This window comes from Hirundo rustica, chromosome 21, assembly GCF_015227805.2.
Source record: "Hirundo rustica isolate bHirRus1 chromosome 21, bHirRus1.pri.v3, whole genome shotgun sequence".
In the NCBI taxonomy this organism is placed as follows: domain Eukaryota; kingdom Metazoa; phylum Chordata; class Aves; order Passeriformes; family Hirundinidae; genus Hirundo; species Hirundo rustica.
In genome coordinates this window covers 1,910,390-1,935,112 of record NC_053470.1, presented here as the reverse complement: position 1 = coordinate 1,935,112, position 24,723 = coordinate 1,910,390, and the positions used below count along the sequence as shown (strand labels likewise).

At 48.5% G+C, this 24,723-nt stretch overlaps 1 protein-coding gene across 2 annotated transcripts in view; it reads left to right on the top strand.

Moving 5' to 3' along the window:
- Positions 1-23,801, top strand: part of LOC120761966 (ligand of Numb protein X 2-like) — a 29,427-nt gene extending 5,626 nt beyond the window's left edge. For both annotated transcript variants that reach the window (XM_040083793.2, XM_040083794.2), the window contains exons 2-10: positions 6,785-7,225; positions 9,632-9,858; positions 11,156-11,352; positions 12,554-12,919; positions 14,792-14,968; positions 15,978-16,152; positions 16,321-16,531; positions 20,162-20,320; positions 21,710-23,801. In XM_040083793.2, the coding sequence (XP_039939727.1) occupies positions 6,837-7,225; positions 9,632-9,858; positions 11,156-11,352; positions 12,554-12,919; positions 14,792-14,968; positions 15,978-16,152; positions 16,321-16,531; positions 20,162-20,320; positions 21,710-21,845 (2,037 nt within the window). In that variant the 5' untranslated portion in view covers positions 6,785-6,836 and the 3' untranslated portion in view covers positions 21,846-23,801. The remainder of the gene's footprint in view (positions 1-6,784; positions 7,226-9,631; positions 9,859-11,155; positions 11,353-12,553; positions 12,920-14,791; positions 14,969-15,977; positions 16,153-16,320; positions 16,532-20,161; positions 20,321-21,709) is intronic.
- Positions 23,802-24,723: the final 922 nt, after the last annotated feature.

Genomic DNA, 24,723 nt, shown 5'->3' with positions numbered 1-24,723 from the left:
AGAGGCAAACACAGCTCTTTGGAAAGTGAGAGTGCTCCCAGATATTCATTCAGATGAACCCAAATCTTAACATCACATCTCCTAATCCGTCTTGGTTTGGTTTGGGGCTTTTTGTTTGAGTTGCAAGAGAAGCTTTGGTTATTAATTACTGATTAAATCCTTAAATAATAGCACTGGGTTCCTTCTTTCTTTTTAGAAAGCTTCTCCCACAAACATCAAACTCATTTTTAGGGATAGGGTTGCAGATAGCTGCCAAATTGAAAATGTAGGTGAGGGTGGAGGTGGGAGTATTTAATTTCCTGAAGAGAGATGATTATAGACATGATAGAAAAAAAAAAAAAAAGACAATCCACCCCCGTGGTGGTAAAGCTTCCATAGGAATATTTGGGTCAAATTCTGCAAAGAAGCAAATTGATTTAAGTGACTGAAGAATTCCTGCGAGTACAAAATGAGCACTTGCATGTTTGTGTGGAATATGCTGTAGAAAGGAGGGTGGATACAGCGGAAGCATCTTGCAAGGGTGAGAAAGCAGGGAGAAATACATCAATAAAACACCTTTTTCTGCAGTACTTGTCTTCAATCTGTTGGCATTTAATGTATCCATTTTTCTGAGCACTATGTTAAAATAGTCCCTGTTGGATCCCCTGTCAAAGAAGAGTGTAGGTGGAAAGCTTAATTCCTTAAGGAAGGAGGAAACAGCAAATTTATTGGCTCTTGTTGCCCAGATGATATTAACAGAATGGTAACACCAAAACCTTCTGCTCTGCAGAAGGAACTGGGATTAATTTCTGAGATTACATTTGTTTAGCCTTGATACTTTTAACACTGGGTCCTGTGAGACAGTTACTGTTCTGTGCAGTCATTAACTGAGAGAGAGGCAAATGTTCTGAGCATATGATAGTGAGAGAAATAAATTATAAGTAGTACCTACTCCTTAAATTTTCATTCTCCTCAAATTAAAAATGCTCACAATTTAAGCTGTTGATTGCTAGCAAGAATTTTAAACTGAATATTACAGGTCTTTCCTTGTGTTGAACTTTCAGATATACTAACCAGAAAGGATTTTTATAAAAGTCTGGAAGATTTTTATAAAAGTTTTATGAATCTGTCTGGAAGTGAGTTCTGTTAGAAGTGGAAATCCATCAGTGCTGCAGAGCTGATCCTGCAGAAGTTGCTCAGCAGAAAACTCCTTGGGATTGTCCTGCTCTACTCAAGTCTTGTAGCTCATCTCTCAGGATAGGGTTTCCTGGGATAATAACCCTTTTATGGTCTAACAGGGTAATGATTCTGATTATAATTAATGAAAATACAATTGGCTTTCTGTTTTCTGGTGGAGAAAACAGATACTTGCGCAGAAGCTGAGGCAGATAAAATACCAAATTGTTTAATGAGCACAGAAACACCCGGGAGTTAAATACAACTTATTTTCACACTTATGGTTAAAGAATGGGCATAAAAAATGATGGGTACAATGGAAATTTAAATTTCCGTTTTTCTTGATGTTGATTACAGTAAAGCAGCTTTGATTTAGAGTTTCTGGGTCAAAATGCTCACACAAGCGCTGAACAGTTTCTCTTGGAGGTGGCTCATTAGAAATCCTGTGGCTTCAAGGCAAGCTCCATTAGTGAAAGGGTTGCTTCTTATTTAGCTGTACAAATGCACCATTTCCAGAAGATTTTTACATTCAGTGGCCTGATCTGCAGCCATATCAGAAAATAATAAAGATAGTAGGAAATTGTATCAACGCATGAAACCATTCGTGGGTTTGGTGGTGTGGTTTGGTTTTTTTTTTTAATGAAATTGACCTCCTTCAATATTGTTTATAACAATCCTCTTGCTATTTCAACACATCTCTGTGCCACTGTTGTAAACTAAGGACAGTTCAGTGATGGTTGTGAAACGCTGTGGTAACACACTGGAAGTGTTCAGTCGGGACTGTGGTGCCTGTCCTATAAAACCTGACTCATTTCATGAACCCTTCTTCACAGCAGTGATGAAATTCAGCAACCCCCCTGTTACAGAACACGTTTTCAATGCACTTCTCTCTCTCTGGAAGGTAAAAAAAAAATACCATTCTGTGAAACACAAAACTTCTTAACCGAGGGAAAACTGTTTGAAGAAAGTTGAGGAAAAGCTCTGCCCCTTTTTCTCATGTTTTATTTCTAGAGGATTGGGTCAGAATCCAGCTGGAACTTGTTTTTAGGTTTGGTCAGTGCCCTGCTGGTGTGTGCCCTCAGCCATCTTCATCCAGATTGTGCTGGCTTGTTTTGTCCACCCCCCAAAAAATTAATTAATTGTTTAGCCTTTAGTTGGAATGTTGCAATTCCAGTCTCCCAGGGAAATGTTGTTATAAATATAATAACTGACATAATTATTGCAGTGAAGTGTTACATAGCAGGAGACATGGGGCACGTGCCCCACAGTCCCCAAACCAGCTTTTATTTGGATTTTCAGCCCAATATTTCCATATCACCATGTCAGTGCTAACCTGCAGCTGCCCAAAAGCATAAACCATGGCATTTCTGACATATTTCCCACAGTACAACTGGTTTTTTTTGTTTGGTTTTTTTTTTTTTTTTTTTTTTAATAGAGAACCAAATATTTTATGATATTTTTGGGAATTATTTTTTCAGCTTCAGCTGTTTGAGACATTCTGTAGTCACCCATATCCTTCCGGAAGAAATTTACACTCTTGTTTCGTGTCCTTGCTGCAGACTGGCTGCATGGTTCTGTGTTTTGCAATATGGAATGTGCTCTGCTTACTCACCGTATTTGTGGTTTTAGAAATCAGTTAGTTAATAGAAACAGGCTTGATTTTATTCTTTTTAGTTTGGGTTGTTCTTTTTCCCCAGGAGTTTCCTATGTGGTCTTAGGTAGGTCCCTGGAGCTCCTCTTCAGAGCCATAACAAAGTGTTAAATTCCCAGGAGCTGGTGCCTCTGTGGGTCTGTTTTAGCCTCTGGTGATGTCATTTCTCAGTTTTGAAACGGGAGCAGCAGCAGTGTTACCCCTCAAAGAAACGAAATTCAGGTGGATACATTATGGCCAAAATTCACTTGTACCAGGTGCTGGAGTTGTGTGAGCAGACAGGCCCGGATTGAATGGAACTTGAATGCCTTAAAAGCAGGAGCCAGAGCTGTGTTTGGGAATGCTGGCGATAAGCTGGAATGCTGCTCTTGGGTAGCCAGGTACCACAGGCACAGCTCCTGCTCAGTCACAGCACAAGTGGAGGCACGGGCTTGGGAAGATGTCTTAGATAATCACACCTTTTAAAAAGGCGCTCTTTTTTTGTTTTGTTTTTTGAAGCTGTAGAAGTGAGTCATCAGTTCTGTTTCCAAGTCTGGGCTGCTGAGCAGGGAATGAGCAGTTTGCCCACCAGGAATGGTGCCGAGGGGTTCAGTGCTGGTGTGGTTCTTGGCAGACCCCTTCCAGAGCTATTAACAGTGTTGTAGATGTCCAGAGGGAGCAGATCTGAGTCTCTGAGCCCTGGCAGAGCTAAAACAAGAATAGGCAATGTGCTAATATTGTCAGGAATAGTCTTGCTTTGGCAGGAATACAGATTAGACTGCCTGATAAGTCATCTTAAAAAAAAAAAAAGTCTAGTCTTTGAGTCAGTGTTACAGTACCAGGAATCGTACTAAAAAAAAAAAAGCCAACAGTGATTTTTTTAATTTTTTTTTTTAAATACAGTAAAGATAAAGGTGATCCCAAAAAAACCCTAATGGAATAAGAAATTAGGAAATATAAAGAGATTTCTGCTGGTCTATTTCCTTCAATTCTTTGTTATGCATAGGGGTGGGGTGTTACTCTCTAAATAATTCTGGCGCTAGTGGCATTTCTTGTATTACTCTTTTAGAACAGCAGAGTCCATTAGAGCAGCACATGTACATGTCAGGCTTTAACAATTTCATGCAGTCAGAGTGAGTAACCGGGGACCAAGCTGGATCCTGGTGTAGTGATTCCCCCATTATGTGAGGGAAAAGCCACGGAGAGATTCCAGTACTTTGGAGAAAGGCAGGAGCAAGGAAGGTGCCACCCTTTGCTGGAAGGAGGCTGGAGAATGGAATGATGGAACAAAAAAAGCAACACAAGGACCGATGGGTTGACTGGGTTGGACTGGCCTTCGGAGGTTAGAACGAGGAACTGAGACTGGATTGCAAAGGTTAGAAATTGTATGAAACCTCCCCTCCAAAGCTGGAATCCTGTGGACTCTGCACTGAATTTTGAGAGTGCCTCATTGAAGCTGAAGGGAGCCAGGCCTGTTGCGATGAAACAGTGATTTTCTACACACTTCAGCTGTGCCTTGTTGGGCTGCAGCAGCATCTGCGCTGGATGAGATTTTAGCAGTTCTCCCCTTGCAGAAGCTCTGCTTTGTGCCTGAGTCCCTGAGCGAGGGAGGCTTGTTTGAGCCTGCTGCCCTCCCCATGCTGCTCACTCAGCCCTGCCTTGCCCAAGGCTCTGGGCTGGGTTTCATCGCAGAGGTGTCAGCCTTGGTGTCTGCAGGAGCGTCCTCCACACTGAAGGGACAGTGGTGTAAAAGGAAAATTCACCTGGGCACTGTTAAATGAAATCCTCACCCCTTGTTTTTTCAAGAATCTAGAGGTGAGACAGCAGATCAGCTTGGAGCAGCAAAATTGTGGTGACATTTTTATCTTCCACAGGTTATTACTCAGAAATTACTCATCAATGGGATTCAGCTTGTGTAACCTTTAAACACAGAGCAGAGAATGAATTTGGTAAATAATCTGAAACCCCCCTCCCCAATAAAAGTAGTTCATCAGCAAAATTACAGTGAGGTTTGTTTTTGCTGAGAAAGTGGATTTATTTCATCACCTGCCAAGGTTTTATGCAAATAGTCCAACCCGAAGCACAAGTATTTCTGATGGGTAGTGTTTGCCTTGGAAGCTCTTTGTTTCGTTAACTGCTGGTGCTGAGCTGATTGATTAGAATTGGTAGGAGACAAGTGATGGTCTGATGTTGAAATGTTCCTTTTGCACCTGTAAAATCGTTTGGGATCAGCTGAAGGTTTGAATAATGAGCAACAGACAGACAGAAGTGCTGCCTGTTTTAGGTGCAGGCAGGTCCCAAGCAGCAGGGGGATTTCTGAGAGAGGAGGGCATGGACACATCTGCTTTCATCTCCGTGGGTGCTGTCTGAGAGCTGCGCTTTGTTCGGGGAGCACGGAGTCAGCCAGGCAGGAGTTAAGGAGGGAAGGCAAACAGAAGAGTCGGGGATGTTCACCCAGCCCGAGCGCTTCCCTCAAGGGGAAGATGTTTTCCTGGCACTGCAGCAGCAGAGAGAGGAGAAAATAACTCCTGTTGTAGCCACCTGGAACCGTGACAGTGATGTTTTAATCTTTTGAAGTGAACAAGTTCCTATGGCTGGGTAAAAATTCGCCTGTGAAATGGCTGATTCTGTTGGTGATACGTTCTCCCTTTAATTAAATAGCTGACTTACCTTGACAATTAATTGGAGTGATGTATGGTTTTTATTAGAAACCCATGACTAATTTTTCCTTGCCGTTCCTGCTATCTTATTGTTCTTGTCTCCCCTCCTCCTGAGTTCTGCTGTGTGCCAGCTGCGTCCTCCAGGCACTGGTACAGACCAGTGTTCCCTCTTGCTTGGGCTTTTACCTGTTCCAGATAAAGTCATTGTTTTCAGGTATTTTCCACATCATCTTTCAGAAATTTTCCATTTCATCAGAGTTTTGCAATTTTTTTTTTTTGTTTTCAGAGTCTGGGATTCTTTACTTTAAAAACCCCCACCAATCACAAACTCCTCAAAACATCACCACAAACACAACACCCCCCCTCATGTAACGTAGTTTACTTCCTTTAATACCACATTTCCTGCTTCATTAAAGTAACTGCCAGGTTAAAAAAAATCCTCCCTGCAGTCATCCCTGTGCTTGTAATCTGCTAGGAAACTCAAGTGAATTTCATATTTAATTACAACAGGCAAGATTTGAAATGGATGTGACTGACGGTATTTCTGTTAAAATCAGAGCAGCAGCTGCAAGGACTCAGTTTGTCCCTTATCCTGCTCTCCCTGGCTGAAAGGAGCTGAGGCTCAGTCCTCTCTTTAACCTTACAACAAATGATGTGGACTATTCTTTACGTTTTTTCCACTTAGGAAACTTTAGTCTTTTTATAGGAAATTTGTTTCCATGGGGGAACTTAGGCATGGGTGAGTGGGGAACAATGCATTGTTTGTTATAACAACTTTTTTTGAAGGGAGTGGGCTTGAAAGGAAGGAAATGTGGTTTAGATTTAAGTTTCTTTTGAAATTTCTTCCTCTTCTTTTGCCTCATCCCTCCTACCCTCCCAAATACAAAACAAAAATTCTAACAACCAGAAGTCCCCAGACTGGCTTTTCACCACACACATCTTTAAAAGATTTGGTATAATGTGGAAAGCCAGAGGAAGTTTAAAAATCTGTCTTGTGTATCCTTCCTTTCCCTTCCCTCACTGGGTTGTTCTCCCTGAACAACACGCAGTTTTTATCTCAGCTTCTCTAGTCCCTGTGTTGGGCAGGGTTTATTTAGTCTGTCTCTGCGGTGTGTGAAGTTTAGGCCTCAGTTTATCCTTGTTCTGAGTGGGGTCCTTGCACCCTGTGATCCCCGGGCTGTTCATTCACTGGCGGGTTCTGGAGGGAGGAGCCCTGCTGGGGGCAGCTGGGGGTGTGGAGTCTGGGGAAGGAAGCTCGAGGCGGGAATGGTTTCATTTTCATTCGGCTGGATTTAAAGCAGGCAGTTGGCTGGCAATCTCTCTGTCTCCCTTTCCCTAGAGGTCCGTGGCAGAGCTGCTGTGTGACAATCTCCCTGCTGCTGCTGGCTGCCATGGCTGACCCCGTCACGGAGGAGCACGGCCCCCACGTCCCCGAGCTGTGCTGTGAGTGTGGCCAGGCCCACCCCTTGCTGGACAATCACCTGTACAACTTCCAGGACGAGGTGGACGACGAGCTCATCTGCCACATCTGCCTACAGCCGCTGCTGCAGCCCATGGACACGCCCTGCGGGCACACGTACTGTTTCAAGTGCCTTGAGAACTTCATGCAGGAGTACAGCTTCTGTCCCATGGATCGCAAGAAGCTCTCCTTCCAGCAGTGCCACAAGTCCAGCCTCCTGGTGCGGAACCTGCTGGACAAGCTGATGGTGCTGTGTCCTTTCAAGGCTGAGTGCCAGCAGACCATGCAGCGCTGTGAGCTGGAAGCTCACCTGCAGAACAGGTGCATTCCCCTCTCCGTCCTGTTGTTGCCAGGGCTGTTGTGCTGCTCGTCAGAACCGTCCGTTCCGGGGCAGTGGGGGACGGCCGAGGTGCCAGGGTGAGGCTGCAGAGGTGGGTGGGTGAGGACAGTGTAATTGTGTCTGTGCTCTGGAGGAGGAGGTCCTTATGGGGAAGAGCTGCTCACCTTCAGCCATCTGCAGACACTAAACCTGTCAAATACCCAGACGTTTGTGGGTCCTGGATTGGGGCACCAGCTCTGGAGTTGTTACAAACAGGCTTATTCTTGTTTCCCTTGTGCAGAGAAGAAAGGCACAAAGTCAAGGCTCTGAAAGGAAGGGATTGTGCAGTGCTGCCAGTTTAATTGGTCCAATTAAGATGTGCAATACGTAAGTCTTTGATTCAAATAGTGCAAGTCCCTCCAAGCTGCACATTATGCACTTGCTGAATCACCTACTTAAAATTCCATTATCTTCTCTCTTTCTTTTGCTGAGAAAGAGAAACAAATGAAAATTACTATGTTTTTTTCTGTTCCACTTGTGTAGAGGGAGTCTTTTTGGTGCTTCACTGCTGGTTGAGCTGTTGGCAGGATATTGTCACTTTAAAAGGAGTGCAGGTGACAGAGCTCTTGCGTGGTGAACTCTTGTTCCTACCTGGTTAATGATTTGCAGGGAAGGGAACTAAGTGCAAGCCCTGCTGCAGGTGCAACAGACCTTCCTTGGCAGGGTGTATTTGTCAGCAATTAGAATGCCACGGGCTTGTTTCTTTCAGCTGTGTTGTCATTGTTGTGGCAATGACATATTTTAAAAATAAGCCAACCAGGGCACAGGTACACTTAGGACACCTTTGCAGCTCCAGCCAAGGATGTACCCTTGTGGTTTTCGCTTGTCTTCGGTCCCCACGAGCTGAGAGCTCGTGTTAGAGCCAGGGGAAAGGGATGGAAGGTGCTGGGATGCCCCTTTCTCTTCACTGAAAGTTTATAACCTTCTTCTTGAGGCAGCCCTTTGTCCTGGCTCCCCGTTACGGGCTGTGGGGCTGGGGCCATGGCTCACACCAGGGCTGGGCCTTCCTCTGCCCTGCCAATCTGCCCTGCTATCAGTAAACTCCTGTCACTGGTAATCCCTCTGGCGCAGCAGTTACACACAGGGGAGGGAGGGAGGCTCCTCAAAAGTTTACATTAGAGACCTGCCTGGAGACCACAGTTGTTTGTATCTCTCTTGGGGACAGAGTATTCTAGGATTGGAGGCTGTTTCACCTGGGCTGTGGGCACAGACTGAAAAATAGGGAGGGGAAAAAAGAAAAAAAAAAAAAAAAAAAAGAAAATTGCTCTGGGATTTGGGTGTTTTCTTGTTTTAAGTGAGATTAACTGATAGGAGAAGGTTTAAGGAAATAAGAAGAACATAGTAACTTATTTTCTTGGGGGATTTCCCTGCCATTTGCAATCTGAATTTGTGTTTTGGTATCTTAAGAGGGACATGTGCACAAGTGGATTGTTCAGCTTCTGTCATTAAGTTTAAGGTTATTTTACTGCTTGGAGAGTAAATGAGTAGGAATAAACCAGAGGAAGTAATACTGGGATGAGACTTCTTTAGCCAGAGTGTAAACAGTTCAGTTTAATTTGAAAAGTGACTCTGATAAACACCCAATACTGATGTCTCTGAAAGTGATGGTTTTGCATTTATCACCTCCTCACCTGTCACCTTTTTAATGAATACTTGTGTTAAAAGAGCTGTTCTTCCTCACCCATTAATGCTGAGGCAGGCTGCTGATGTATCTGCATCCAGGGCACATTTTGTGTGTACAGTTACGTCCCAGTTCTGGGATCTTTGTGGGGGGGCGCTCAGTGGGATTAGGAATTAAGCTGCTCCCATTCAGGTAGAGCCATCAGCTGCATGGACTGGGAGTGCACCAGGTCTCATTGCACGACAGAAAATGCCCAATCCTCCCTTGCTGCTCTTGTGTGCAGGCAGTGCCTTAAAACAAAGCCTAATTCAAGGCTGAGCTTGAAACCTGAGCCACTTTGTTTGCATCAAGGTACAGTTCCCAGTGATCTCTACAACGTCAGAGCTCAGTATTTGCTTATATTTAAGAAGGATTCTTTTCTTCGTGGAGTGTTTGCCAGGTAAATATTTAGCAAGGGAGACTCCTGTTTCTATTACGTTCTGCTTTTTCAAATAATTTGCTTAATAATTTCAAAAGTAGGGAAATAACAAGCCTGCACTTAAGCTGATACTTGTATAAGTAGAAACTGAAGGTCAAAGGAGAATCAGTTTTATCATCTGGGAAACCAGCACTGCACTGGTGAGATCTGGAACCAGCTTCTTCCCACAGGTTTGTCAGAGCTTTCATGTGCTGGATCGCCTGTCCAGGCGGAGACAGTCACTGACAGTCCCTGCCAATCTCTCTCCAGGTGTCCTGGGTTTAAGAAATACAAATCTGAACTCCAGAGGAAAAAGAATCCCATTTCCAAAGGGAAGGAAGATCCTCCTGCCAGGGGGGAGACAAACACGCCCAAGGATCCAGAGGTCCCAAGTGCAGGCTCCTCACTTGTGGCAGAAAGCTCTGGAGCTGCTGTGGTGTCACTGGGGACTGCAGAGCCTGGACTGGTTAATCCAGCTTTTGAGGAGACTGAAGAAGGTGAGAGTTTGGTACAGAAGTGGAACTGTGTATTTACCTTTGATAACAGACAAATTATCTCAGAAAATTAAATTTTTAAGTGTCCCGAGCACTGTCAGATGTCCTTAATGCTCCTCAGCCATTAATTAGTAGCCATCAGAGGCTTCTCTTCCTTGAGCAGAAGGGAGATGCATTCATGTGCATCAGGGGTGGCAGAGTCTGCTCACAAGCACAAAACTGTACAAAACCATTTGGAGAAGCTCTGTGAGTTTGCAGTGAGTATTTGCAATATTCTGTGGAGAAACAAAGGCAGTCCCTGTCAGTGTGAACGTGGAGCACTTAAAGCCCTTGCAGAAGCCAGATAATTAGTAACTAGGAAGTGTTCCAGGTTCTTTTTAATCTTGTTAGGAAAGTTAAATATACAGTCAGTTTCCTGGAGTGGTCAGTACCTCCCTCCTGGTGTTTTTCTAGCATAGGTTAGGTTTTGCATTAACAGGCAGCTCTGGAAGCCTTGCAGATCAAATCACCATCTCCACTTCAGCGCTTGTCTCAGCTTGGTAGGAGGCAGCAGCGTGGAAACCTCAGTGCCTTGTCTCAGAGTTAGGCTCAGCTTCCACCCCCTGTGCCTGGGACAGAGGTAACTCACAGGTCAGTCCAGTTCCCTGTTGGCTTTTTCCCAGAGCACACGTGGAGCAGGTTTTGCATCCCTGGTGTGACACCTGCCTTTCACCCTGCCAGGCAGTGCAGGGCCTGCCTGAGTGTCCCTGTGCTGGGAGCTCTCAGCCCCTTTGCTAACAGCAGCTTTCATCTCCAAAATGCAGCGTTGCTTCATCTCCAGTATGCTGTGAAACAGCCAAACATTCCTCATGTTTTACCGGGGGGGGATGGGAAAAGGGGAGCAAAGGAAATTAGAGGAAGGAAGTTGCAGAGCAGTAATTACAGCTGGGTAGTCCCTTTCCCTCATGGGCATCATGGAAACTGGAATTTGTTATGTGCTTCTAGCAGGCCAGCTGTCACAGGAGAAAAATAAATCTCTAAATATAGCCAAACCATACTGAATGCCTTTTAATAACCCCCAAGCAACACCAAAAAGGAGTTTGAATTCACCAAAAGCTAGGAGAAAATGGGAAAAATTCTGGAGCAGCTCTAAAGAAAGAGAGGGGTTTTGAGCTTTTTACGTGACCTTAGGTCTCCTGATAGCTGCTTTCCCTCCAGATTCTACATTGAACACAGCCTGCCAGGGGCTGGAATCTTGGGGTGCTGTGAAAAGGAAAATTCTGTTAATGTGTTGCCTTTTCTCTTCAATTTCCGCAACCAGACCTTCCTCAGAGAACCAGTCTTGTGGCTGAAACCACCACCATCGAAATCCACCGGGAAGATCCGGAGGAAGAGCTGGGGATGAGGATAGTTGGGGGTAAGGACACCCCCCTGGGGAACATCGTTGTTCAGGAGGTGCTGCGGGACTCTGTGATTGCTGCTGATGGAAGAATTGCTCCTGGAGACCACATCCTTGAGGTAGGGAAACCTCCCTGGCAGCCCCCTTGCTTCCCTTGGCTAGTGGGGGAGAGTGCCTGGAAAAACTGGGAAATCTCTGCAGCTGAGGGGTTTAGAGCACTGGTCAGCTCTGTGTCAGCAGCACTGTGTGTCTGCTGGGGCTCAGGAACACTTTGGGCATTCCTTCCAGCCAGACTCAAATTTCTCCTGCATATTTGACAGCTTTTTGAAATTTAGGTCGTTTTGGTTCCAGTTAAAGTTTCCTGCCTGACAGATTTCACACAGCAGCCCCATTTCTTTGCTCTAGTTAGGAAGTCTCATAATTGCTTGCTCCACTGCGTTGCTTAAGCTGCATATTCTCCGTGGGCAGGTCCAGGGTGAGAGCTGCTGGCTGGCAGCGATTATCAGCTCCAAAATGTGAGCAAATGCCGAGCTCCAGCCTGAGCCACACCAGGGCACTGCCCACACTGGCAGGGCTGTGTGGCCCTGGGTGACCAGGTGACACTTTGTACACACAGTGACAACTGTTAGCACCTCCAGCCACGGCTGCCCAGTCCTCTGCCAAGCCATAAATCCTCATTATCCCATGGGATTGGGCAGCAGGAAGGGCTGGCAGCCCCCACACACAAGTGGCTGATGAGATCTCCGGGTTGGTTTCTCAGGCAGAGCGATGGAGTGAGTCCTGTTTTATCCAGCTGGGTTGTCCATATCTCAGTCTCGGCAAACAGGGCGGGTCCCACTCTTAGGAGGCCTCTTAACATCCTAAAAGACTGCACAGAATCCTGTGTGACAACAGGCTAAGCAAAACGTTGCCTTCTCAGAGTTGCCTTGGTAAAAGCATCATTAGATGGATGATTCCAGAAGCTTGTAGACGATGGACCACTCAAAAGTGGAGATTTGGGTCTTCTCCAAGCCTGTACTGAATGCTGGAAATTAAGGAGAAGCAGATCCTCATTTAGATGGAATAGAAACAATGACTGAACATTTTTGGATTTGTTAGTTGTGCGGGTTGTCCTGTCTTGTCCCTGTCCTCAGTTATTACAGTCTAATTCCGTCAGGTTTCTTCATTCTTTTTTAGAAAACTTTGCTCCCTAATGTGCATCAGAGTCAGTGATTGCACAGGGAGTTTTCCATCCTGCTCCAGCCTGGCCATGCCCCACACTGTGGACAGTGCCTAATTAATGTGGGCTCTGATTAGTGAGTGCTTTGTTTGTCTTTGTAGGTGAACGGCGTCAACATCAGCAGCGTGACTCACTGCCAGGCTGTCTCCTTCCTGCGCCACCCAGGCCCTGTTCTCCACCTCATGGTCCTGCAGGAGAAGGGCTTTTCCAACAGGACTGCGCAGCAGGATTCCACTTCCACGAACAGGGAAGTGATCCACGTCACCTTGGTAAAGAGGGACCGATCCGAGCCCTTGGGAATCAAACTGATCAGGAAGACTGATGAGGCAGGGATTTTTATTCTGGATCTCTTAGAGGGAGGCTTGGCAGCCAAGAATGGGAAGCTGAGTCGGAATGACAGAGTCCTGTCAATAAATGGCCAGGATTTGAGGCAAGGAACTCCTGAGGCTGCTGCCCAGATAATCCAGGTGAGTTCAGACATGGGGAGGCTGTGCGGAAATGGCTGTGAGCGGCTCCTGTTCTGAGCCAGGGCTACCAGAACACACCAGGGCAAGCTGCATTCCCCCAGATCTCGCTCATGGAGAGCGATTCCCCTCTGGATGTGTGGGAAGCACCGCTTCCAGATGAAGATAAACACCAGGAGCTGGAATCCATGGTGAATCATCCGTGACAGGTCTGAGGGGAAGCAGTGGCTCGCGGAACAGGAGTTCACCTGAGGAGATTGCACCTCCTGCGTGGTGTTTGCAGCCTCGCAGAGGGAGCGATGGCACGCACTGTGGATCCTTGCAGCAGACAGGGAGGGATCAGGGCAGCCTCTTGTGCTTCCAGCAGTCACACTGAAGGTGCTGGCTGGGAGATGGGCTGGGCTGGCAGCACACAACAGATCCCTTTGGACTGATTTGAAGCCCTTTCTCCCCGTTTTACCTGTATTTGTGAAGAGAGACTGGAAAACGACCTAAAAACATTCCAAGGTACTAAAATGGGTAGAAGAGGGGTGGTCTTTCCCTGTGGAATGTGCTCCTGTTGCAGCATGTTTTGGTGGAAGGAGAGGGCAAGGAGTTCTAGTTAAAGGATTAAGGATTGCTGTGTGTGCAGCAGATATCACATAGATCAGTTTAAATTCTTTATCTCCCCAGGCGAGTGCCTCCAGTCTGTGTTTTTATCTGCAGATCCTGACACAATGCACCTCATCCCATTCTGTTTATATCCCAGAAAGGATGTGAGGTCAGCAGGAGGGAGAGTTCTCCTCACAGTTATCAGAGAAGTGCAGTGCCATGGGAGAAAGAGCAGAGTTTCAGCGCTGAGGTCCTTTTTCATGACGTGCTTCCGTTCTGTGGCCTCTCAGAATTTGTTTGCATCCCACAAGTGCTGCTGCATTCCTGTTGCAATGTGCACACACAACTCCCCTGTGAGGAACCCTTTTGATCCCACTGGAACCAGCAACCAGAGTCTCAGAACTGGCTTCAAGAGGTTTGGGCATTGAGTGTCTTTGGAAGTGACATTTGTGTAAAACTGCGACAGCTTTGCGAACGTGATCTGTTCCTCTCAGCACTAATTGAAATCCTCACTTAAGTGTAACTTTAAGAGTCGCTCTTCCAAGGCCAGGGAATTCACTCTGGCACCAGGGAGGCAGGGTCCTGTGGCAAGGAGAGAGAGCAGCATTGCTGTCATCCAGAGCAGGAAACACCCCTGAGCACATGGGCCTTGCCCCAGTGAGCCCTTCACAATAAAGTTCTGTCAGGTCAGGTGAAAGAACAAACCCAAGGAGAGCAGCAGGAACAATGGGAGCACTTCCCCTGCAGCCCTGCCAAGGCCAGACATGCAGCTGGGGAAGTGTTTAACCAGAGGTGCTCTGGGGAAAAAATGGATGGGAGATGGTGAACAATACATGCACAAAGCTGGGAGGGAAAGAGCTTTAACAACTTCCCGTGCAACAAAAGCATCCAGTGGTCGCTGTGTGTGGAGCAGCCAGGGTTCCAGTTCTGTTTGTTCTGTAGCACAACACGAGGAGCTCTTTTGGTTGGTTGTGCCGAAGTACAGGAATTAATCATCCCTTTCCACCTTCTCTTGTTTAGCATTTGTGAGGAGGGAGGCACGAGTGAAGAGTGAAGCCTGCCTCTACTCCTGTTCCTTCTGACTCACGTTTGCTAATTCCCTTTTTTCCCAATCACATCCCCTGGCTCATCACAAAAGACTTTGCATCACACTGAGGACCTGTTGGAGAACCTCTGTAGGAAATGATGCCAGCCCTTCTCTCTCCCCTAGGCAGTGAGGGCTGGCCTTCATTTCTAACCCATTTTCCTGTCTTTTTAATCTCCACTCCTTGTTTCTCTGGGCAGACCACGGAATCCAGAGTGAACTTTGTGATCCTGAGGCAGCCTGGGGTGCAGCTGGGGGAGGCAGTGGAGGATGGCAGCACCTCCAACAGCAGCAGCAGCAGCAATGGGGGCAGCCCGGTGCACCACCGCCGGCGACCGGACCACAGCCACTACAGGCGGAAATCCAGCTACCAGAAGGTGGGGCTGGGAAATGAGGCCAAGGTGCTGCTTGTTCCTGGTTTAGTAAATGCAGTGTGTTGTTTCTTGTGATGGTTTTACCACAGGACACTGATCAGCAGCTCGCTCTCTGCTTGGGCAGGTTTGGGGCTTTTGGTACTGAAAAACCACTTTGTCATCTGTAGGGAAAACATGATTTTAAGGGAAAATGCTCACAGAATTTTTTCAGGGTTGATGGAGAGATGGTGTTTAATGCTTTGTTGTCTGAAAAAGGCAATGAGAAATTTGCCATCCGTGAGATCTTTTGGGATTTGCTCCCTGACACCCATCAAGCCCCACACAGTGAGGGTGTTGCAGTGACAGCCAGTTGAGCTGGTGTGGAGCCAGAGCCCTTTATGGTCCCGGAGGAGAATCCCCTTGTGACTGCAGTGTGGATCTGCCACCCCTTTGTGGGGCACAGCAAACTGCAGGAGCAAGAGGACAACCCCCAGTGTGCTGAACCCAGAGAGAAACCTGTGTAGAACTTCCAGCTGAATGACAGATCTGCTGCAGCTGCTCAGAGTGTTTCAGTGTCCCCAGAGCTCAGGGAGTTGCTGTCCTGAGTGGCTGGAGTGTGGTTCCTGCATTTAAATCCCTGAGTAGCATTTACACCCTGTTGTACAGCCTGTGCTCCAAAGTGTGCCTCACTGCAACCTAAACATTCCATCAGGGAGAGTTTCACTGCTTGGCACGAGCAGCCTTGGGATGAGCTCACAGCTTGTTCCTCAGTGCAAGATTCCCCTCCTCAGAGAGGGAACATCTCCCTACAGCAAATGGATTTGGGATCATTAGGACAGCACTGATGGTTCACCGTAGAAATGCTGCTCTGTCTTCCCACCCACTGCAAGGACATGGGAAGCTGACTTTGCCCTCCAGCAACGTTGCTGGAATGCTCTGGGTGAAGGAGACAAATGTTGTTGTCTTCCAGAGCAGGGCTTCTCCTGTTAAATGCATTAATGAATCTGCATTTTGTGCTGTCATTGCTGTGTAGGATTTGCCTCAGGGATATGTAAGTCATGAGAAGACAGTTGCAATAAAAAAGGAGCCAAAGGAATCTTTGGGAATCACAATTGGAGGTGGAAGGGATAACAAAAACAAGCTCCCTATCTATGTGACAAGTGTGCAGCCCATTGGATGCCTCTTCAGGGATGGCAGAATCAAGAGAGGTAAGGGAGGCTCTCAGAGCCTTCATCCTTTAGGAACTGTGGGATATTTTCAATGGAAGCTGGACTTGGGCACTAAAGAGAGGCTGGAAACGGTTCCCATGACTGCTGAGGCTGAAATGGGCTCCAAAGCCAAAGGTCTGTAATAACCCCACTCTATTTCATCAACAGGGGATGTACTTCTGAGCATCAATGGCATCGATCTGACTCACCTGAACTACTATGAAGCTGTCTCAGCACTGAAATCCAATGCAGCTTCCCACTCAGTCACACTGAAAGCCTTGGAAATCCTCTCCCTGAACTCCCCAGAGCCATCCCTGGACATCAGGGAGCAGGGATTCAGCTGGTCTCCCCTCTGGATCACGTGGCTTGGATTGCCCAGGTATGTTTGTCAGGGACTAGGTGGATAGCTGTTAATTACAGGGCTGACTTTCACTCAAACACTAGAAATTAATTACTTTGTTGATGAACTTGGAAGCATTCCTGGTATTCCCGTTTAGCTGAAAGGCAGGGGAAAGCCTCATTTGCCAGTGAGATCATAGAATAATGAGTACATAGGGAACTTCCACTGTTTTTCTGGAGTGACCCATCATTCCCTCACTCCTGTTGGACAGTAGCCATGCTTTAGAAGCCCTGAAACCCCCTTTTTTACAGAGAAATAGTCACTGTTAGTTACAGTCCTTGCTAAAGTACTGACTGAAATCTCCTGTGGCTCTTTCTGCATCCCCTAACACAAGCTGAGAGACACCTGTGCTGTCTGGGAGTTTCTAATCTGATCATCTCATGTAGGGGCAGACATTCTTTCCGTGTAACTCCTCTTGGCTGCTGTAACTGTGTCATCTTCAGCATGAAGCAGAAATGGTTCTGCACAGTTGTGCTTTCCTGCTGCAAAGCTTTGCAGCACAGGCTTGGCACAGGTTTTAACCTAGTAAGTTCCAAGAGAAGCTTGAATTTCCCTCTCCTTCCTGGAGAGGTGAACCTCTGGCTCCCTCCCTTTAGCAGTCACATCAAAACACTGTGAGAGGCAGAGTCTCTTGTCATCCCAGCTGACTGCAGGAGCATCTGCAGGTGGAACGTGAAGCCAGACCTGCTGTGGGAAGCCTGGATCATTTACAGCCTTGTTCCTTGGGACACCTAAAGAAGAACCACTCACAAAGCCTCTGCCTTAGCAGCCTGTAAATGCTCCATAACCAGCCCCAGGAAAGGCAGCTTTTGTGTCTCCTGTACTCTGCCTGTGCTCAGCACCTCCTCCCATCTCCCCCTGCTCCCCCAGAAACTGGCCTGCCAGCTCCAGGCTCGTCTGGTGTGAGCTGGCCCTGAGCTGCACCTGGGGAGCCCAAACAAACCCTCAGATGCTGCCTGGTGTCTGCTCCTTGTGCTGCTGCTGCAGTGAGCTACAGCACGGCAAAACCTGGCTGGGCTTCTTTTCTTCCTTTCCCAGTTTTTCTGGCTGTCAGGTGACTTGCAGCTTCTCCAGAGGCTGCTGCAGGGACTGGAGTCTTCTCTGCCCCTGATCTCCTGCCTTCATTTCAGGAGTGTCCTGACATTACCTGCATGTAATGCATGGCTGGAAGTTCCTTTGCTGCTGGTATTGATGTTCCCCTTTCACTTGACTCCTGAAGTAAGAAGTGATTCCAGTTGCTCTTTCTGCTCTTTGCTTCCTTTACTCCAGCCTGAGTCCTGGCCTTGGAGTGTGCCTGCAGTTCTGGCTGTGAGGGTTGGTGGGATGCACGCAGCGAGGTTATTCCACTTTGGGATCTGGCAGAATCCCCCTCCTGTTTCCAGCACTGCAAAGGGCTGTGATTCCTGTGCTTCCTCACCCCTTTTCCCACCTGCTCCCAGTGACACCTGGCAGCCACTGGTCACCCCCAGAACCCGTGTTTGTCACCTGGGGCTGTTCAGGCTGCCTCTGGCACTTCAGGCTGGCTCAGGGAGGTGCAGCTGCAGGGAGATCCCAGTGCCCTCACTGCTCCCATTGCAGAGGGGGTTTCTGGGTTTCCTTTGCACAGGGCCAAACCCCAGCGCTGCAGGGAATGTCCACTGTGACCCTGGCAGACGCTGTGTGCACCACAGTGACACAGGAACCCCCCAGAAATGTGCCCAACCTGGACCCAGCACCAGCTGTTCCACTGGGATCTGCTCCTTTTGGCTGCCCTGGCCTCACTCTGTTGGAATGTCCTGCAGGCTGAAAGCTCAGAGTTAATTGCATGTGTGATTTTGGGTTTGTTCAGCCTTTTTTCCCCCCTCAGTTATTCCCCTGCTCCAGCAGAAATATCCCTTTCTTTTTAGAGGGATGTATTTCTTTCTAGATTGATCCCAGACCTGATGCTGAAAGGTGTGAGTTGAAATGAGTGCTCAGGGTAGGGCAGTGTGTTTCATCCTTGTAACGCTTGAGCCCACAGTGCTTCATTCCAGCCTCGAATCTTGGATCTGTGATTTCCATTTCTGTCAGACAGAAACTTTGATTTCTTCCTAGCATTAGGTTAAATCCACACCAGCCACTAACAGTATAAAACACCATCTCAAAAGCTGCTTTGGACTGTTCTAATCCAGTACACCCTGGATCCCAAAGGTAGCAGAAGCAAAAGTTTACAGATTGATTGATCTTTTCTAAAACCTTTGTCTCTTGAAAACCCCAGAGCACTGTGTGGCTTGTGGAGAGGTCTTGGAGTGGAAAAGCATTTTCCTGCTGCCCCCTTCCCTGGGGTTTATCTGACTCCAGTCTGCCTCTTCCCACAGCCAGCACGTGGAGCTCCAAACTCCAACAGGGACCAGGAACTGCCAGCTCAGCAGCGTGCTTGGCACCATAAAACCTGCGCCTTGACCTTCCCTAAACTCTCCAGCTCTTTTCCCACAGTCATTTTTGGCCGTAGTAAATTAAAGTTTCTCTTCCTAGAAGCCCTTTTTAATATGGAAAAAGGATTCCTAGCTGACAGCCTTTCCCAGCTCCTGGAGAAACGTGCCTGATGTTTTTGTTTCTCTTCTGAGCTGACGTAGCCCTTGCCACCGTTGCTCTTGGGGCTGCTTATTTGCAGAAGCTGCCACAGCCATGGCTCAGAGCTGTGTTTTTGCACTCGTGTGGTACCTGTGGAAGGAAACCGTGGAGGAATCAGTAAGCTCAGCCGGGTCTCCGGGTGTTTATATGTGCGAAAAACTCCTTCAAAAGTAAATTACAGTTTTTAAAGTAGATAATTGGATCGTTCTCCTGGTGAGAAGTTAACTGGGAAGGCTTTTGAAACCTGAAACTCCTCAGCAAACTGCTCAAGCAAAGCCCTTGAGGCAAAAACGTTTATTAGGAGAAGTTTAGCTGCTGGAAGAGCTCAGCGGGTGATGATGAGCAGCAGTTTCACAGCTCCCGGTGCCAGGATGGAACCTGAGCTGGAGCCGGCCCGGGAGCCAGGCCACACCTCCGCTGTCACCTCGCCAAGGCTCGGGCACTTCCATCTCACACTGTCCCGGCTCCCTGAGCGGACAAACCTCTCTGGACATCGTCCACAGCCAGGGAGCTCTCCCCAAGGAGCCCAATATCAGAGCTGGACATCCTGGATCCTGCAGGAAGGCCCTTCCCTGCCCTGACCCGGCAGCTGCTGCACCTCACGTTCGCTGCCAGTGATGCTGAAACCCTTCCTTGCACCAAGGCACTGCACAGAGGGGTAAAAACCCTCTCATGAATTGGATGGGTGTAGCTGCTGCTCTCTGTTCATTTGGGTTGGTCACTGGTGCTGTGGTGTTCATTAGCAGAATTCATGATGTTTTTCAGGAGTCTTGGAGGTCTCAAACCTCTTTAGAGCCCGGTGATTTCCTCTTAGCTCTTAAAATAACACTCAGAAAAGATTTTCTGAAGGACTGGCATCATCCAGTTTGAGAATTAACCCTCTGACATGCCCTGCAAAGGGGTGTCTCAAATCCAAAAACCAGGAAAAGGAGGCTGTTCATAGCTGTGCTTTCCACGAGGGATAACATAAACTCCTGATCAGGCAATTTTCCTCGTAACTTCTCGTTTTTGTCGCAGCTACCTTCACTTCTGTCAAGATGTTGTCCTTAGTAAAGGAAACCTGGAAAGCTGGGGCTTCAGCATCGTGGGAGGCTTTGAGGAAAACAAAGGAAACCAACCCTTCTTCATCAAAACCATCGTGCCCGGGACTCCGGCATTCCGGGACAGGAAACTCAAGTAGGTGTGAGGGACCCGGGAATCATCCCCCCCACCAGGGCCGGGGCTTTCCCAGGCTCTGAATCTCTCGGCTCCCCGTTAATGGCTCTGCACTCATTTGAGAGTTAATACTGTTGGCAAACCTGTAACAAACTAAGCCCTGCGTTAAGCAGTGTTTTGGTTTCTCCATAAAGGTGCAACGAAAAGGAATTTACAGCCCTTTAAAACCTAACTGTGAAGGGTTTAATTGAGTAATTGGGTAAAAGCAGATGAATCTTGGAGGTTCCAGAGAGTAAAACCTCTTGGCTTAGGAAAAGTATCCCAGAACAAGCACCAAAACCCCTCCCGTGCAGGAACCTTAACTGGAGCTTTGCTGACGTGGTTGTTGGAGAGATCCCATGAGAGGAGCAGGGTGGGGCTGCAGGACCCCACAGGCAGCTCTGGGGGGCTGAGCCGGCTCCTGGGCACCGAGGGGACACAGCGAGGGGACACAGCGAGGGGACACAGCTCGGTGCAGGGAGCTGGGCTTTGCTCCCAGAGCCCAGGTGGGAGCTCTGGGCTCCTGTGTGCCAGGGACAGGCCTGTGGGCTCAGCCCCTCGCACCCCTCCCCAGGGGCTGGGTGTGCCTGAGGGGGCAGCTCCCTCTCACACCTCTGACAGTGGCAGAGCAGCTCCGTGCCTGGAACTGCAGGACTGACCTGGGCTCTCGGTGTTTTATCAGCACAAGTCCTCCTGCAGGACTGATCCGAGCTCTCGGTGTTTTACCAGCACAAGTCCTCCAGGGCTGATCTGAGCTCTCGGTGTTTTACCAGCACAAGTCCTCCTGCAGGGCTGATCCGAGCTCTCGGTGTTTTACCAGCACAAGTCCTCCTGCAGGGCTGATCCGAGCTCTCGGTGTTTTACCAGCACAAGTCCTCCTGCAGGACTGATCTGGGCTCTCTGTGTTTTACCAGCACAAGTCCTCCTGCAGGACTGATCTGGGCTCTTGGTGTTTTACCAGCACAAGTCCTCCTGCAGGACTGACCTGAGCTCTCGGTGTTTCACCAGCACAAGTCCTCCTGCAGGACTGATCTGGGCTCTTGGTGTTTTACCAGCACAAGTCCTCCTGCAGGGCTGATCCGAGCTCTCGGTGTTCTACCAGCACAACTCCTCCTGCAGGACTGATCTGGGCTCTCGGTGTTTTACCAGCACAAGTCCTCCTGCAGGACTGACCTGAGCTCTCGGTGTTTTACCAGCACATCTCCCCTGCTGCCTGACCCTCGCTGCTGTCAGCCAGGCACCAGCAGTGTTCTCCCTTTTCCCCTCTGCCTCAAGGGAAAAAGTTCTTTGGAGGAGGAGTTGATGATCTGGCTCAGGGTGGGCTCGGGTTAGTAACAAACCCAGTCCTGACTGGCTCCTGTCTTTGGGCAGGTGTGGAGATGAGATCGTGGCAGTGAATGGAGTGCCGGCAATCGGAATGAGCAACTCGGAATTAATCCCGATGCTGAAGGAGCAGAGGAACAAAGTCACCCTGACCGTGGTGTCCTGGCCAGGGAGCCTCGTGTGACAGCTCCAGCAAAGCCCCAACACTTCCAGGGATCCAACTGCAGCTGGCACCACCCAGGCTGCACGTGACAGGGAACCAGGGACTGCTCCACTCCTGCTCCCGGTGCATTGCCATGGAAGAGTCCTTGCTTCCTTTCGAAGGAAAACATTTTATCAACAAATCTGGACGCTGAATTCAAAGTAAGGGTTAATCCAGCAGCTGTTGGAGCTTCCCAGGCTCGTTAAAGCTCCTGAGGATTGGTGATGCACAGAAAGCTCTTCCCAGTGTTTCTCCACAACCTGCCCTGGAGGCTGCTGAGGCTTGCCTGGGTTTTCAGGCTCTGCTTTCCTCTGAGTATTTGAACGGGTTAAAACAGAGGCTTTTAGAAGCTGCTACTAAATGTGTACGGATGGGGACCCGCTTTAGGCACTTTTATCTCTCAGGATCTGCCAGTCCTCATTTTTAGGTGACAGTAACCCAGGAATGTGTGAATGCCTTCAGCCCCCAGGGTAACTCAGAGCTGCTGTGCTGGGCCAGCCTGCTGCAGCTGTCACCTGGATGAGGGTCCTGACACAAATCCCACTTTAGGATCCTGCCAACCCCACTGATTCATTGCAAAGGGACAGTTTCAACAGCTTAAAGAACCCCTCTCAAAGGTATCAGCAAGAGGGGTTTCATTGCAATATGATGTTGAAAAATGTGACTTTACCAAAGGCCAAGGTTCCCACAATTATTGCACACAAGTTTCCCTGGTTTTAGGACTGATAAAAGCAGATTTTTGCCCAGGAGGGTGAGGAAGGGAATGTGCTGGTGTCAGACATCCCTGGCCTGATGCCTGTGTTATTTTTATGTTTCCAGTGATGAGGGGCAGGAGTACCTGCACTGTCAGGCAGGTGAGATTTCTCCTGCAGTTCTGTTCATGCGCCTCTTGCAGCTGGAGCAAAATATCAACTCATGGGATCAGGGGAAGCTCAAAGGATCCTTGGCTGCAGGAAAAGTCACCTCCCGAAGGAGACTGTGCCCAGCCTGGCCTCAGTTCAAACCCAGTGTGCAGTTAAAATTTACAACTAAAGGACCGAAGCCCAGGCAGGGTGATTTGACCTCTGACACTGTGAAAGTTCCTACCTGCAAACTCCACCTGAAGCAATTCCCTTTTTTAGCAGCTTAATGAGCAGTAGAAATGATAGGTTTTTCTCAAACCAGGTGGCACTGAGAGATCTTTCCTCCCGTGCTGCCTGTGCTGCACCTTTTGCAGGAGCAGCTTTGTAAGAATCCAAGGAGTCTGTCCCCTGTCCAAATGCTGCCTCCAATGAATGTTTAATTCCTCGTAGCAGCCCTGCAGGAAAGAGCCCAGCCCTGGCTGAAGCTGCTCCTGGGCTGGCAATTTGTCATTTGCTGTCCCTGGGCCTTGTTTACACAGAGTGACTTCACCTCCTGCACGGGAGCTGTCCCAGAGCCCAGGACACAGCAGGAACCTCGGCTCCATCCTCACAGCAGCCTTGGCAGGGCTGAGGATCAGCTCTGGGGGCTCTGACAGCACAGCTGGGGCTACCTGGACTCCAGGGCTGCTTTCCTGTTGTTCTACTGAACGCTGAGAGCAAAATAATCCACAAAGGAAAACTCATCATTGACCTCGCTGGGACGCAAAAAAACCCATGAAGCAATTTTTTATCTCTTTCCAATCAATGTGCAGAATCTGTGCCTGGAACAGTAAATATTGATGTGGACAGAGAGAGGGTGATTCCCACTGCCTGCTCCAAATGTGGGGAAAGGGCAGGAGGGAAGAGCTGTGCAGCTGCTGGGCTGGCAGTGGAGGGAGGAGGAGGCTGCAGAACCATTTTTACTCCATCTCCTTTCAAGGTGCCTTCAACTTCACCAGAATGTCCTCATAATTTAAATTTTGTTTCCAAAATCAGCTTGTTAATAGATGTTGGATTTGTTTTGATGCCTTTATAAATTATTGTAATATTGCTGAAAGATATGCATCAGAGGTGTGGTCTTTACCCTTTATTTCTATGTAGCAGCTGATGCCCCCAGAACTGCTCCAAACAGTGACCCTGGGGCAGGAAACAGATTAAAATTGTCTTTGCTGCTCCCAGGAAAGGAGCTGGGCTGTCCTGAAATACACTGGCTGGGAAAAAATCCCTCAACACCAGCAAACCCCACATCCCACAGCAGTCAACCTGCAGCAGCTTCCTGATGCAAGTATAGATTATCTCCAACAGCCCACCGTTACACTTCCCGTATAGTAAAGGCAAACAATTCACCTCTATTTAATGAAAAGAAACCAATTAAGAAGTACTTACCTTCAATTCCCAGCTGCTCCTGGCCCCAAAAGCCTGCTCTCAGTAGTGAAGGTCCCCTCCACCTCAGCATGTTGTGACTTGGGTCCAGCTGGTTGAGGTAACGCAGGAGGAGGTGCACGCTCCAATCCCTGCTCCCACAGCACCCCCAGGGCTGGAGGGGTGCACACTGAGCGTGAGCACCGTCAGCTGTGTCACTCCAACAGCGCAGGAGCTCAGGGAGTGCGTGTGGCAGGAGCAAGTGGCAGCACTGGTGCTGACTGAGGCAGGAAAAGCCAGCTGAGAGGGGGCTGGGGGCACTGCCCGGACCCCGTGGGCACTGGTGCCCAGCAGGCTCCGAGGTGGCTCAGCCTGGCTCCTCACCACCAAATGCCAGCTCCCGAGGGAGGCTGGGCAGGTCAGGGCCCCTCTGCCCCCTGGCACTGCCCTGGCCCAGCCTGGGCTCCTGAGGGAGGGTGGGCACCTCTGTCCTGGGTGCCAGGGAGCACGGACCAAGCTCTCCTCAATCCTCCTCACCACTCTGGTCGGATTTCTCCTGGGGCACAGCAAGTTCAGCTTTTGGGCGCTCCCAGCTGAAGGGCTGCCCTGAGCAGGAG